General features: G+C 34.2%; 1 protein-coding gene across 1 annotated transcript in view; it reads right to left on the bottom strand.

Moving 5' to 3' along the window:
- Nucleotides 1-1601: 1601 nt before the first annotated feature.
- LOC130896999 (acetylcholine receptor subunit alpha-like) overlaps nucleotides 1602-17286 on the bottom strand; it is a 177622-nt gene continuing 161937 nt past the window's right edge. Inside the window, exons 9-11 of the mRNA XM_057805457.1 lie at nucleotides 16116-16265; nucleotides 8142-8361; nucleotides 1602-6292 (exon numbers count right to left, since the gene is read on the bottom strand). Of these exons, the coding sequence (XP_057661440.1) occupies nucleotides 6098-6292; nucleotides 8142-8361; nucleotides 16116-16265 (565 nt within the window). The 3' untranslated portion in view covers nucleotides 1602-6097. The remainder of the gene's footprint in view (nucleotides 6293-8141; nucleotides 8362-16115; nucleotides 16266-17286) is intronic.

Raw genomic sequence — 17286 nt, 5'->3', positions numbered from 1 at the left:
AGTTTCAATTGATTGTGCATTTTTTCCATAGACCAATGGACATACGATAAGCTATAAAACTACTAAATCAACTTTCGACTGATCGCATTGAAGCTGGAAAGTCAAAACCTTGATGACACGAGCTATGATAGTTTTTTTTAATGTACCAGCTACCTGATGTGTGAAAACCTGGAAGACAATGAAAATAGTTTGCTTCAACTCTCTGGCACCAAAGTGGTCAATACAACAAACACATGTAACCACATTTTTGGATATTCTACACAAATACAATCTACAAAATGTAAACTATTGTTAACAAAAAGTAATAACGTTATCATTATAATTATTGCTAATGAATCAATTTGAATTTAACAAATATTTAAGAACTTTAAGTTATTGTTTATCTATGTTATAACTTAAAGAAAATTATTAATAAATTATTATAGCTTTTCTCAGTCTATAGTTTTTTTTTAATTTCCCTTGCTCTTATTTTATCTATGAAACATTCTCTTTGGTAGGGGAGCCCACGATGTTAAAAAGGGATTTAATATGGAATCTGTACAAACAACCCATTAAATTACTACAAAGTGTGTAGAAAATAAACACTTAGGGTTGACAAAAATAACAGAACCCAACTTTGTGGTCATTTACAAAGAGTTTAATTGGAAAGCGAAATAATACAAATTATTATAATGTGCCATTTTGAAATGTCATAGATATGCCGCCTTATAATCTAACCATTTTTTTTAAATTTTTGCACTCAATTAATTGAGCTCAGGAAATAGCATGCAAATAAAAGAGAATAATTTGAAAAAGATGCTCAATAATTTCAATTTTTTATGATCTTTTTATTAAATAATCATCATCTTCATTAGTAAAAATTTTGCAAAAAAGTTTCACTACAAAATACACATTTTATATTGATATCACTCATACAAATATTTATCTTATATTAAAATAACAAAATAAGCTAAAACGTTGGAACCATGTTGTTAATAATATCATGCAACGAACGAGTCTCTGTAATCTGCTGTGATGTCGTCACGGCAACAGAAACCAGAGTGGAAACAGAGTGAGAGAGTAATAGATAGGTGAAGAAAAAGAAATAAATATAGGTATCACGCAGCTGCAGGTAGTGAACTCTATCGACGAATTTTTGTTACTTCGGTTAGTGGTAATTGTCAGATTACATATTTTTCCTTCAAAATAAAAAAAACAGTCACGCTCGAGAACGTCGCGATGACGTTTTGTATCCCACCCTCGACAGTTTCTGATGATCAATTTTTTTTATCAATTTGATCTTTTATCCTTGACGGGCGGCCTTATATAGGTTCAAAGTAACCCCTTGTATTTAATCCCGAAATCTCTGCTTCGGCTCCCCTACTGTTTATTTCCATAGTTCCTGATATATTGTACCTTTATCCTTGGTCTTCCTTTTATATCGTATGTGCCAAATATGGAAAAAATACTTTGGACATACCATTAGTGTAATACTATAAAAATTCTTTTTATTTATCAATTAGTGTTCAATTGTACAATGTTCGAGTCTACTAAGTGTACTTTCATTGTCTCGTTTTCCCATTTTTCTTGCCACTTTTTCAGAGTTTGTTCTCTGGTTTTGCTTTTCTTTTATGTTTTTTTTCGTTCTCGGTGTTCTCATGTATATAGTTTCTTTCGATAATCATTAGGTCTATTGGTGTTTTGTGTATTATCAACTGCAGAGGTTGTTCTGAAGACTGACGCAACCCGCAAAAGTATGTTTTACTGGGATCCACTCAGTATTATCTCAGTAATCGAAGAATGATTTAAGTAAAAAGTGAAGTGAAAGTAATAAGTGAATTATTGTAAGTTAGTGTAGTGTTTAAATAAATTAATAATGTAAGAGAGAGTATCCATTAATTCACTCCACTATAGAAATCGTATAAATAAATAAGAAAAATATTACACAAGGAACCAAAAATTATTGTTCATGAGTCCTCGCTTCGTTATTTTTTCAAATAAGGCTAACGATTAGTGTTGCTCACGATATTCTAGTTGGTGAAAGTCTCTTTTCGTTTTCGATACGAGACTCGAGACGATACTCAAAATGTTTCTTGTGAAACAAGACGAAGCTTTCACAAATTTCACGTAAGAGTCTCTCAAAAATTTTGAAGTATCGCAGATAAAAATGGAAAATATTAATAATTGCGAAAGTTATTGAAACATATTTTTGAGGCTGCATAATAACGAGCAGCCTGTTTTTACAATAGCTGTTACGCAAAGTTTACCTTTTTGACTTTTCCGAGATATTTCCACGTGTACTACTATTATACTATATATCTATGATCAATTTTCTCAATTTTTTTGTTAGATCACCATGTGTTCATTAAAATCAAAATTTGAACTCATAGGAAACATAAAAAATCGCGAGAATTCGTGACATGAGACGATACATTTATTGCGAGACGGGACTCGTTACGAGATTGTTCTCTTTTTTGCGAGATAAGTCAAGTCTCGTCTCGTAGGTGATACTACTACGGTGTATTTTCCGTTTTTAATGAATTCTCTGGATTGTTTTCTCTATAGATATGAAAATTTTTTTATAAACAATCTCGTAATGTCAAAAAATTCGTGATACAAGATAGGATCTAGGAAACAATTGATGAAAGTACGACGTATATGATGGTCTCAATGTGAATCGATGAGTTTGGATATTTTTCGTCACTTTCGTTCACAGCGACGATATTCTCTTCAGAGCAAAAACTTTTACGACATGTTTATAATAGTACATCATTTATAGAACATATTATTTGAACTCTATCTGCAGTTCGACAAATGATTGGCGACTAATTTTAGTATTCAAGTATGCTATAAAATGAAATTTACGTAAATTAAGAGCTAACCGGACTTTACTGGCACCAAACAGCAACAGTCAAAATCGAAGGGTGCACATCAGAAGAGATAGCAATAAGAAGAGGCGTGCGACAAGGATGTGTATTGTCTTCCCTACTGTTTAACCTCTACTCTGAGGCAGTATTCAGCGAAGTCCTCGAAAATACAACTGCTGGCATAAAGGTCAATAGAAACATTATAAACAATCTTCGTTACGCAGATGATACCGTGGTAGTGGCCAATAGCCTATCAGAACTTCAATTCGGCCTCTATGTGAATACGTTCAAGACCAAACGATTGGTATTCTCAAAAATAGAAAGAAACGTCACCCTAAGAGTCCATGGAGAGATTATTGAACAAGTGTCATTTCTAAGATACCTGGGCACGCTCGTCAACCAGCAATGCGACCCAAAACTCGAAATCAGATTAAGAATTGAGCAAGCGCGGAAAACACTGAACAACATGAGGTCACTTCTGGCAAACCGCAACCTCAGCCTGGAACTCCGGACCAGAATGTTTCGCTGCTACATTTTTTCTGTTCTTCTGTACGGATGCGAAAGTTGGATGTATGGATGCGGCATCAGAGAAGAAAATTAATGCGTTCGAAATGTATCTTATATGAAATATAAGACAACCATAGAGGAAAGTTGCTGTACCTAGGACATATAATGAGAGGCGAGCGATAAGAGATCGTTCGCCTGATAATAGAAGGAAAGATCGAAGGAAAACAATCGGTCGGCCGTAGACAAAATTCAAGCCTGATAGACTTGCGCAGATAGCTCGGATAGACGTCTACAGAAAAATAGCCATTTGGATCGTCAACCTACGTAAAGAGACGACGCCGTAAGAATAAGAAGAACTAATGGAAGTGAATCTTGATAATTTGGCAGTTCTGTTCTAGATTCAATCTACTTATGATGATTTGCCACAGTATACTGATTATAAGTGTCAGTATGAGTTAGTTCCACAGTTAAGTTTTATTAAGATCAAAAATCTATCATTATAAACGAAAAATTAGAAAATAATCATATTTGACGTCTATTCTAGAAAGTATCGAACTTATAACGTGAAAATGTTCCTGATAAGGAAATGTTTTAACTTTCATTTCAATTAGAAAACTGTATTTGAATTGTGTAGCTAAGATAGTTTGTAAAATTTAAGTTGATCCATTTCGGCACACTCATTGCTTTCAAGTTACATCAGGCCGTACTTATAGTTCCGTTTAATATTTCGACAAAATCACATAATTATATAATAAATTATTCAATAATTGAACCGTTCGTGATAATACAATACGCACTATTAATTTCATAACAAAATCAGAAATTTTCAAAATTAAAATTTCATTCAACAAACAAATCCGGTTTTATCGCCGGCTCGATATTAACAAAAGATGTCCCAAAACAAACATAGAAATTACAAAATAGTATGTTGAATTCACTTTACATTACATCATAAATTATATAAGTAAAAATTCCTAACCTCAATTTTTATTTAATATTTGTGAATGAAAATAAAAAAGCTAAAAGTAGAGTAAACAAGAAAAAAAGTGATCAGTGCATCACTGGAGATAATTATATCTGCTGCTGTTTTGCTTTTGAAGTCTGATGGACAGAAAAAAGCACTCAGGCGGTGAAGCATGAGTTTAGCTAGCTAATTCGACGAAAAAACACAAAATTATTCGAGAATAGATGAAGAAACATTTAAAAAACTCATAAGAAAAATAAAACATAAGATAACTGAAAAAATCTTGGCGACAGACGTAATATCAGCAGATCAGAAACTCATGGTAACACTGAGATACGTAGATATTGGGGAAAATTTTCGTTTCATTCCTTTTGTTTGTGAGGCAATTTATAAAGAACTGAAGGAAACAATGTTTTGAAGATTCACAGCTGTCTTTGGCCATGTTTACACCTAATATATCAAATTTTTTGCGTCGATATGTGACAATGGTTGAAACGTGGATACATCACTTCACTCTTCACAAAACGATCATCATCTGAGTGGATTACAGCCGGTGAACCACGTCCGAAGCGTTCAAAAGCGCAACAGTCAGCTGAAAAGGTTACGGCTCCAGTATTTTGGAATATTGTTCATCCAAAAGGTAGAGACAATCAATAGCGAATACTACATAGAGTTGTCTGATCGTTTGAATGCAAAAATCAAGAAAAATAGTCTTCGTATGTCGAAGAAAAAACCACTGATTCACAAGTTGATGGCAACCTTGGTTATATCGAATACTTGATTCCTCATCCACCGTATATTCCAGATCTGGCCTATAGTGATTACTGGCTATTCGCTGATCACAAAAAATTGCTCGCCCGGTAAGAAATTCAGTTCAAATGAAGAAGCAATTGTTGCAACTGAGGAAAAAGACAAATTCTTTTATAAGCACGGCATCGAGAAGTTGTTTTGCTCTTGAAGGAGATTACATTGATGAATACAATGGATTTTTAGCAAAAGAATGTGTTTTCTTAGTTGGGTCGATTTCTATATATTCATGTTTATTTGATTTCTTATTTCTTAGACCTTTTGTTATGTTAATGTTTCTAAAACTTTCTTCTGTTTCAAAATTAGTTTTTTTTAAATAATTTTTGAAAGATAGATTGAATTGACGTTTCAAAATATTTTGGCAAAGACTTAAAGAAAAGTCGAAACGTCAATTTAATCTATCTTTCAAAAATTATTAAAAAAACTAATTTTGAAACAGAAGAGACTTAAAATCAAGAAGATTTAGAAACATTAATATATCAAATTCTAATTACAAATGTATCTAAAAAATATAACTACTGTATATTATTTATCATTTCGATGTTTGTAATATGGACACCATTTATTTAGATAAATTTAAAAATGAACACTCTAGGTACTAAAACCTCGCGTATAGTTTTGTTAATTTTCTTTTTAAAATATTCACTTTTATTGAAACAGTGAGTATCTCTTGTTTTAACTTGTAAAATAGTTCTCAAAAAGCTAAATTCGTTTAAACGGCATATAAACGGATTTTATTTACATAACAGTACTTCGGATATTTTAGTTTGATCCAGTGAAATATGAATTTTGCTAAACGCGATTAATTTATCCAGTTTCGCTTCAAAAATTTGTTCCAAATTCACACGATTTAATGAAAAATTCATAAAATAGGAAGGAAATGTGTATGAACATTCATCCGCAAATAAAATTCACTAGATCAAACGATAACTGAATATTTAAAACGTAGTATTTCAAATATTCAAATGTCCTTTCAAATTTGAGGCGGACATCGAACAACCGTCGTGGTGGCAAATTCAGAAAATTTCTTATCTATAGGCTGCCGATCATCATATAAAGTCGGAGCTTGTAGAATAATACCCGCCGTACCTACGAGTACCGCCAATGTAAATATCCAAAGAAACAATCGATCCAATACCATTGCTACGTATTTCCAATCTTCTTTTACCTACATTAAAAAAAAAACCAACTTTTATTTATCGGAAATTTATGAGTCAAAATTATTAACAGGTTGAGTGCCCGCTACTCCGATGGAAGTGATTTTTACGTATCAATATGCAGTCGGCGTTAGCGAGTGATGTGGAGCTGCTCCAGCTCCCTTCTAAAGACATTTGTCGAGCACGTGGTCCAGTTGGTCACGCCATTTTTTATTTTTTGTGTCGCTGAACAAGGTTACCCAGCCTGAACCTCCTGGACTGCAGAAAAAAAGGATGATTGTTCGAAAAAACTCACAGATGAAGAACTATTGCAGTGTTTAGAAGTTAGCAGAGGTGAAGAATATTTGTCGGAGATTACCTCTAGGAATCAAAGACAGAAAGTGATTCTGATGTAGATGGACAGTCGCCTGGTTTGCTCCGACTATTGCACAAGCAAATTTCCAATGGACAAAAACAGGTACAAGAAAAATCGAGAGCTTTTAGTACCGGTTCCGAGCAAAGGCAGATTTTTTAAGCCTTATAATTGACGACACTTTTTATTGCAGATTGTAAACCAGACAAATGATTATGCTATTCAAGCTTTTCTCAGCAGTGAAGCATCTGCAAAGTCACGTATCACAAATTGGAAGTACCTTAAGGCTCGAGGAATTGAAAAAACGGATCCGTTCTTCAATATACCCATTTTCCGGAAGTATATGTCAAGATATAGATTTATATGTACCAACACTAGAACTAACGATCTTACTTGAAGAAAAGTTAGGTTGAGAATACGCGGTATACCTCGACATATTTTACAACAGTGTTGACTTAGCTACAAGGTTGCCTATTGCACCGGCACCCTAAGAAGTGACCGTAAGCAATAAAAGAAGAAAAGAAAATGAAAAACTTGAAGCCATTCTAAACTATAATAACTATATGTTAGGAATTGATCGCCAGGATCAAATGTTGTCGTAGTATCGTTGCAATAGAAAAACTATAAGGTGGTACAAGTTTGACTAATGCATACTATCTACATAGAAAGTACTCTGGAGGTCGTGGCTTTCGTTTTTATGACTTTCCACTGGAGGTAATAGGAGATCTGTTAGACCCAAGTGATGATGTAGTTGTCCATCTTCTTAATCAAAAAAAGAATCCCATCGCTAGACATTGCCTTTCAATTTATAGCGAGTGTTCGGCATCCAGTGAAAATATTAATTCCTAACGCCGACCACTCCGGTCTGAGTATCTTCGTTTTTTTCGCTAATTTGAGACAAAAAAAGTTGATGAAACTAAAATTTACATGATTTATGACATGAATAAAGGGGACAAAATAAATAAAACCTAATGGTGTGTCATAGTGCCTCAAAAATATGGTCGGGACTCAACCTGTTAATTGAATACAGGGTTTGTATTAACTAATTTAGTGAACTTAGGCCGGGTTTCTTTACTTCCCTACTAACTATTATTTACCTAATAATAAAAAATTAGTTTTGTTTTGATTGTGTGGTTCCGCATCCACGCGCTGGATGCAGAATTCAGTGACGGATGCGTCAAGTTGCTGATTGGATAAGTCCATTCCGCACCGTCTGATCCAGCTCTTAGTCTCACATCAGGATATTTTTCTGATACAATACGGGGCTTAGAAAATTGGATTCGGATCTAATTCTAAGTAGTATTATAATAATAATTCTCGAGCAAAGATTTGATCGAATCCTCTTTTACGAATTGGCTTCAGATAATCTTCACGTTAAAACTATATATATTTTGATTTGAGAAATTTGACGAGAGTTATACTAGTTAAATACAAAGAGAAAACATTTGAATCGTTAGTATAATGGAAAATGTACATCAATTAAATAAGATTGTTACTAAATTTCTTACTTTCGTAGAATCTTCCAACATTTTGGTATGTTCTGCAATAAATCGTACGCAGAAACATGACTTATGAATTTCAGGAGGACACCTGCTGTGTGAGTAGGCAGGATTATGTAATATTGGACTTTTAAGGCCACTTTCATCTTCTATATCTGTTAAGGGCAAAGTGCTGCTTAACGGTCCGTGAATTTGACAGCTGCCGCCAAATGTAGCGCCGTCAGTCAACCTTGAATAAAAGTTGGGAAATTAATGTTGCGGAAAACAGTATGAACAGAAATAAACATGTCTTTTCATTGTTTATGGTGTAATTTCTATATATTATATAATGAATAAATATTTTTTTTACCATTTTAGTTAAAAAAAATCATATTTTTGTTGCGCCTTTATTTCAAAATGTCACTAATGTTGTATTCTAAGAACATATTTCCATTTTTTTGGCATGATATCAAAAACGGAAAGATATTTTCGATACCTACAACTGATTGTTTCGAGGAAAATTCTAGATAAACGATAGTTTTAGGTTAAGTTCTATATGAATTTACATTAATATTTACTTAGCTCTTATAAGAAATAGTATAAAACTTAAAGGTACACTATCTGGGGGCGAAATTTAGTATCAGAATAGATTAATCGAACCGATAACAGCTAATTGCAAGTATACAAATATTTATATCGAAATAACTGGGTGATTCCGTTCTAACTGTGATTTTTTGTATTCAAAATTTCAAGATTTTAAAATTTAACTTTTCTAACTTTTTTATGCATATTATTCATCTATTTTACTGTAAAAATACAACTCTAAGAGGAATTTACTACAACTTATAATTTATCGGTAAATTCTAGGAATGGACATGACACGGTACTGACATTCAAGTGATGTAGTATAAGTTTTCTTTAAGTGGCAAGTTATATTGTATAAAAATAATGTTTAAATATCTTAAGAATTATTCAATTAACACAAAATTTTTATTAATTGATTATTAATTAATGACTAGTACAAAAAAACAATACAGGACATTGAATATCACAGTTAGAACGGAATCACCCAACTATATTTTTAATTTCATCATTTGATTGTACATTATTTGAAGAGAAAATTAATAACAATTAGTGTACGAAAATTGTTTTGAGAAACTTTTTTTAGTTATGGAAGTCCCAGCAGGAAAAAATAAAAGTGAATTGCGATATTGCGTATTTGATTGTAAAACAATGCTTGTCGTGATGAAGAAATTGAGTTTTGGCATTTTCCACTTTTTAATAAACCTTTTGTTTATAGAATAAACATATTTCGTGAAAAATAAATTATTGATACACGAATATCTTGGATACGACCGTTGAAAATTGGAAAAAACTCCCAGTATAAAAGTCTATGGATGGATTTGATGTTCACTCTGAACGATGGAGCAACTTCAAACTTGTCCAGTAGACCTCTGATACAAATTCGTGAAATTTTCCCTGGTAAATTGGTCTACAAGAGAGGTCTCATTTTCGATTTAACACCCATGGACGTTTTCCTGTGAGGTTATGTCAAAGTTAAAGCTTATGCTAACGTCATCCTGAGCATTTTAGTGCTCGATTCAATTAAAGCCGTGAGCTCAACGGTTTACATTTGGACGATGTTATTTTTAAGAAGCAACTAGCTTTTACCCGCGGCTTCGCTCGCAACGAATCCATTAAATAAGTATCAGAAATCAGAACCTGAGATATATTTCTTTGAATGTAGAAAAATTGCCAAAAATCCATAACTCCACATTGAATGTCCGCGCCTAGCTCCTCTCCAACTCAACCGATTTAAGTGTTCAAAATCTCAAAAGAAAGAAGGTATTTCAGCGAGTGTTCTTAAACCAAAACGAACTGTGTAGCTATATTAGAACCTGGGATATAGATCTTTGAATGTAGAAAAATTGCCAAAAACCTACAAAAATCCATAACTCCACATTGAATGTCCGCGCCTAGCTCCTCTCCAACTCAACCGATTTAAGTGTTCAAAATCTCAAAAGAAAGAAGGTATTTCAGCGAGTGTTCTTAAACCAAAACGAACTGTGTAGCTATATTAGAACCTGGGATATAGATCTTTGAATGTAGAAAAATTGCCAAAAACCTACAAAAATCCATAACTCCACATTGAATGTCCGCGCCTAGCTCCTTTCCAACTCAACCGATTTAAGTGTTCAAAATCTCAAAAGAAAGAAGGTATTTCAGCGAGTGTTCTTAAACCAAAACGAACTGTGTAGCTATATTAGAACCTGGGATATAGATCTTTGAATGTAGAAAAATTGCCAAAAACCTACAAAAATCCATAACTCCACATTGAATGTCCGCGCCTAGCTCCTTTCCAACTCAACCGATTTAAGTGTTCAAAATCTCAAAAGAAAGAAGGTATTTCAGCGAGTGTTCTTAAACCAAAACGAACTGTGTAGCTATATTAGAACCTGGGATATAGATCTTTGAATGTAGAAAAATTGCCAAAAACCTACAAAAATCCATAACTCCACATTGAATGTCCGCGCCTAGCTCCTTTCCAACTCAACCGATTTAAGTGTTCAAAATCTCAAAAGAAAGAAGGTATTTCAGCGAGTGTTCTTAAACCAAAACGAACTCTGTAGTTATATTAGAACCTGAGATATAGATCTTTGAATGTAGAAAAATTGCCAAAAATCCATAACTCCACATTGAATGTCCGCGCCTAGCTTCTCTCCAACTCAACCGATTTAAGTGTTCAAAATCTCAAAAGAAAGAAGGTATTTCAGCGAGTGTTCTTAAACCAAAACGAACTGTGTAGCTATATTAGAACCTGGGATATAGATCTTTGAATGTAGAAAAATTGCCAAAAACCTACAAAAATCCATAACTCCACATTGAATGTCCGCGCCTAGCTCCTTTCCAACTCAACCGATTTAAGTGTTCAAAACCTCAAAAGGAAGAAGGTTTTTCAGCGAGTGTTCTTAAACCAAAACGAACTCTGTAGTTATATTAGAACCTGAGATATAGATCTTTGAATGTAGAAAAATTGCTAAAAACCTACAAAAATCCATAACTCCACATTGAATGTCCGCGCCTAGCTCCTTTCCAACTCAACCGATTTAAGTGTTCAAAACCTCAAAAGAAAGAAGGTTTTTCAGCGAGTTTTCTTAAACCAAAACGAAGTGTCTATCTTGACTAGAACCTGAGATATTGAGGAAAGAACGTGTGTATGTGAAAAACTCCCATATGTAATGTACAGGGGGAAATCGCATTTGAGTATAACTTGTATAAGTTAGATGAAATTTGATGGTTGACAGCTGATCTGTGCATCAATACCTTTCATTGAAAAAAAAATTAAGCAAATCGGTTGGGTAGAACGCCTGAACAGACTCGGAATGGAAATCATCAATTTTTTAATTTTAATATGCAACAAACATGTTTTCAGGAAACTTTAGTTGTTTTCATTATTTACTGTAGTTAATTAATAACAATTTTTTATTATATTGAAAAATTTCACGCAGCTTCAATGGGTTATTTTTTGTGGTAGCCGATCTGAGTTATTCTTTTAGTTTATTGAACGAAATATGCTAAAGGAACGACTAGGATATATATGAGAAGGACGTTTCTGTTATAGACCACAATATATTGGTAGCCTGTTAGATCAATAATTATCCAACACTTTAACAGATACATTACAGAATAGCAATTATAGAGATTAGCATATTGAATGTTCCAACTAATCACACTTTATCGATCCAAGTACTTCACAAACAACTAGGCATTATATATACCATGAATATCACTGGAACAAGTTGCTAAAGTGGGAAAATTCATGAAGTAAATAGCTGTCGTTAATTGGTTTCTCACATATCTACAAACAATAAAATAACATCATTACGTAGCGACGGGGTGTAGTTTATGGAGATTGGTAGAAGGAACGTGTTTAATTTAACGAAATGTATTCCTGTTCTGTTAAAAATTTCACCATCTTTCGCATTATACGTTTCGAAGTGATCTTCTTTCGGATTCATACTCTTTTCCTAGCGGTGTTCAATAAGTTCGATACTCATTTTATAATAAGAATCGTCAAGGACCTCAAAATTGCTATTAACTACCAACGTCACTATATTGTTGGAAAATCGTTGACCACCAAGCCATTTTTTCAAGACAGGGCTCAGAAACTAATTCGAGAGGGCTAAATCTGGCGAATAAAGTGCATGAGGTAGCAATTCAAACTTTTATTCATCAATTTTGACCATTGCAATAACAGACGTGTAAGCTGGTGCATTTTCTTGATGGAACAACACTTTGTTATTGCTTGATTTCTTCGCTAAAACGTTGAAAAAGTTTGCATTATAGCGATAGTGTTTGTTAGTTTTTCCTTTTCCAGGATAGTCAATGAAAATTATTCCATGCGCATCACAAAAAAACAGACGCCATGACCTTGCCCGCAGATGGAACGATCTTTACCTTATTTAGAGCTGGTTGAACCAAACACTACATTCCTTTTGCGCACAGCTTTCTCATTTCCAAATTTCCAGTTAAAATGCGAACAGAAAGTACTGCACTTTTTGAAATGCCTACTATGTCAGCTATCTCGCGCTCTTTCAATCGAAGATCGTCCAGAGTTTCTTCAACATTTCATTGTCTGCTGCGATGCTGATCTTTGTAGGTCGTGCGGTCTCGTCTAAACTCTACTATGTAATATTCTATTGTTGGTAACGAAGGAGCACTATCACTAAGAGTAGAATCTAGTTCAGCTTTTATATTGGTTGGGCTAAGGTCTCTGAAAATTTAAACTATTGATGGCTACCAAACAAATACTTAAACAATGTGGTGTCTTCAAACTTGGAAAATATGCTTTATAGATTGGATACTTTTACAAGCAAATCCGCCATCTTTATTGTATAGTTGATTCACAAAGACACCGTTGAATTGCCTATTATTAATTATTGATATCGAAACACAATATTAGGAAGAAAAAAATCTGCGATTCATACTAGCACTCCTATAAAGGATCAGTTGGAGGAAGTAACGAAAGAGAGAAGGCTAAAGCAGAGGAAGTCAAGAAAGAACGCCTAAAAAGGAACCCAAATAAAAAGGTGAAATTCAGTAAGAAGAAACTTACAAAAAAAGAGATGAAGAAGAGTTTCAACAATTACACTAACGGATAGTCAACATCGTTCGGTTTCAAATGTAATCTATGTTGTTAATAACAGCTTTGTTTACAAGTCTGATTCCGAATCAGTTTTAGGACCTCACTCACCTCACTTGGTGATCGTACACATGAAAGGTTTTGTTTTTTTTTTTCATAATATTGTAACGGTGTTGCCATTGCCAGTTCCTTTCCGTATTCAACAATGATTTTAATTCTAAGCGTTCTAAATCAAATCCGGCGGCGTACTCAATGTATATGAAGTATACCCGTCCCATTTGGCATTTATGATTTTAATTATAGATTGCTTCTAAATGTAAACAGTTAATCTGTGTTGAATAGTAAGTTTTGAACCAAATACCAAGATTCTGTTTTAACAGGCTCGATATATTAAGTTCTAACAAATGATGCTGAACAAAAATACTTCATTTTATACACTCATCGATTAATTCTGTTGGAAATCGTCGAACAAACCATGAGAATTTGGTTCTATCCAGATAACTGTTATTTTATTTTGGATGATTTAATATTTGGTACAAAATTTATAGATTAAATTATAAATTATTGGTAATTTGGAAAATATGGTTACATTATTGTAGAAACCGCTCTAAAGTGGCAATACTTCTGAATTCTGAAGGAAGATCGGCATTATACAAGGATGGCTCAAATAAAGCTCCACTAGATGTTAGATTGGTCTATTACGATGCGTATAGAACAGTCGAGACCATGGAACCTCGTTTTTTAATGTACTTATAGCCGAGAGCGGAAAGGATGAACCAGTATTTGTTGCGCAACGCATTATTATTCGGTTTCAGCTCAAAAATGATATGAAATTTATCGAAAATGATGTCCGACCGGGAAGTCCCCTCCAGTACAAGTGCTAGAGAAGAGAACTCATTTTGGAAGACCGACGCAGTATTGTACGCGATATTGCTGAAGATTTGGGCATCAGAGGGTGCCAAGCCTTCTGAATTTCGAGCAGAAATTCACACTGGGAAGTTTGACGCGTCTTCTGAAGCAATTTGAAGAGAAAGGAGAAAATTTTTTGTTTGGAATACTCATCACAGAGGAGACACACACCTTCCCATACGTTTTTTCATTGATCGAAGCAGTGCTGGAAGTCTTCTTTGGTGAGCGCCTTTAGAAGCTCTGCCGTTTTTGCTTTACCGCTTCCATCGACTCAAACAGGGTCCCATTCAAAGCAGACTTCCAAGGAAGTCTGAGCAGACCCGCTGACTTAATAGATTTTGGTCAGGAGTCAGATTTTTTGGCACCACCTTCGCACAAATTTTTACCATGTATAATACCTAGTGTAAAATGTTTCTAACCGTTTCTTTATCGGCGTTTACCACCTCGGCAGTCATCCGAATGCCCTTTCGACGGTCTGGATGCACAGTTTGGTTGATTTTGGTCACCGTTTCCGGAGTTGAAACAGTCACAGGGCGACCTGGACGTAGGTCATCTTCAGTGCTCTTGACATTATCAATCGTCGGTAATGTGAAAATTTCTACTCCCTTTGCAGATTAAACTTTTCCACTTCGAAATTTGAAATTTCAGTCCATCATCACATTATAAATAATGTTTCAGCTATTATTAGATTAAAACTATGCATCAAATATTTACATACTCTCTAGTTATAATTCGATATTTCACTGTTGTTTACTTGTTTACGTGCTTAATTATTGATTACTATCATAATTTTCAGGTCAAATCCAATTCGCTACCGAGACGTAATAGCAGAACTGTACTAGATAAGTCGTGAATGTTGTTAACACGCATTTAAATCGAAAGAGCTTCTATCAAATTATAAAATTTTTTTTAAAGTATATTCGTAATTAAAATCATTTTCTTATACAAGGCTGTAGTGATTGGTAGCATTTCCCACAAGTTTGTACTTCTCCAAAGAAATTAATCCCGATAAATTGAAGTTATGGGGGTCTGCAGGACTTCCCGTTGAGTAGGTTTTACAACAACTGCTCTAGGCTCGGAAAAGCGTCTGTCGCTTGAAAGCCGAGCTCTAAATGTGCCAGCAATAGCAAGCAAAAATAGACGAATTTGGGCCTTGGAGAGGATTAGAAGCTGTAGCGAATATATAGCTTTTTGGCCTTAAAGAGAGCTTCAAGTTTTTGTGAAGCTGTCTTAGCTAAAACAGCCACGTTACTATACCAATTGGCGGCGATGGTGATAGATTATGTTCAGGCAGGACCCAATCGTAAGCTGCAGTACCAGCTTTTCTGGTTTGTAGTTTTGTCGAGTAGGTGACAATATGCATCCCTGGGGAACACCAGCATTGAACTCAAACTTTTCTGAGGTTTGTCCATTGACAGCGACTTAGATGGATCGGTCTTAGAGAAAGCTACTAAGCTAGCCGTTTAGTGAGGACGACCAACCGTACTATTTCAATTTATTTAGAAGGATGTCATGCCAAACCCTGTCAAAAGCCTTTGATATGTCCTCTGGATTCCCCATACTTTTCTATAGCTTCAGTCCATACGTTAGTAACATAGGCCAGAAGGTGCCTGATTGATCTATCTTTACGGAAGCCGTATTGATGGTCGCTGATGATAAATTTATTATCTTAATCGTTTCAATTCAACATGCTGAATACACTGGAAATCGTACCACTACATCAACACTTACAACTACACTGTCGTACTCGCGTTTACCTTCAGTCTCTGAAAATGATAACTTGGTTATCGAAACGCGCGTCAGAGAGTGTGATTGTGAGTGTTGATATAGTGGTAGTACAAACAGGGTGTACATTTCAAATATGATCAACGGTTCCTGGAATACCAACTTAGCTTTTGAAGCTAGGACATAGTGGAAATATTCAATCGAAAAAATCGATTACTATTACTAACCTTGGAGATAAGTCCTCCTTACTGGGTGTCCTACTACTTGTCAAGTATCTTTTTTTCGGACTATCTTCCCTTTGGACTGTTGTCCGGTATGGATAAAGGCAAGTTGAATATTGCCGACTTCTCGAAATAAATCGACTAGATAGGAACTTACTGCAAAAAATAAAACATTGATATTAAATTGAAATATTTGATTTCATTTCTTGTAATTTAAAGACGATGTAAACTTTGAGGAAGAAAGGATATCAAAATATCAAGAGGCTTTCAACTATTTTCGCTCAACTATATACAACGACGCTATTTCAAATACTGTGAACATAAACAGCGGTAACAAATAAACATCAAAAATAAGGGAAAAGAAAAAGGAGAATCTGCTGGATAGGAAATTGTTTGATTTCAATTCAATGAGATTCAAATTGATTTTCTTGTACTTCTCTTTAAATTGAGTTCGTGACTGGAAGCATTTCTGGGATGCTTCTTCAGAAATGGCTTCCATCTGCACGCTCTTAACATTATAAATGACAATAGTTGCTTGAAACAATTCTATTTTAGCATTTTTTTAAAATTTTTTTGGAAAAGCCAGAAGTTTTATATTATATTATAAGTTTGTCAACGTTTTTTTGTCATTTTCGACCATTATTGATGTCGAGGGCCACCTTTAACTCACTCATTTCTACTTTTAAATCGCTTATTTCTTACGCTTCATATGCGTTTTCTTTAACATGAAATTAAACTTAATGATGATTCGCTGTTGAAAATCACATATTTACAACAGTAACGTAAACTACGACCTCACTAAAGAGGCTGTAATATAAGATTGACAAGCCAGAACGTGCTTAACCCTCTGACAGGCGCATTATGATTCCTGGTCGGACACAATTCATCTGAGAGATCAAATACATTTAATATTACCTTATAAGAAATGGTATAAATTCGATTTCGAAGTCATAAAGAAGTGTATGCTTAATTTAACGAAACAGACATTGAAAGACCGCTTAATAAGCAGAATTATTGTAGGTGAGGGATGTTCTAAAATCTGGAAGACCAGGACTAAGCAACTATGCAAAAAACTCTCACGTAACTACAACAGAAATTGGCTAACAACAAAATGTTTGTCAATCGTATGTAGTAAAGTTTTTAAAGAAAAAACAACTACACCCATATAAAGTTCAAC

This window comes from Diorhabda carinulata, chromosome 8, assembly GCF_026250575.1.
Source record: "Diorhabda carinulata isolate Delta chromosome 8, icDioCari1.1, whole genome shotgun sequence".
Lineage (NCBI taxonomy): Eukaryota > Metazoa > Arthropoda > Insecta > Coleoptera > Chrysomelidae > Diorhabda > Diorhabda carinulata.
The sequence above is the reverse complement of the archived record's forward strand: the minus strand, read 5'-3'. Positions and strand labels throughout refer to the sequence as shown.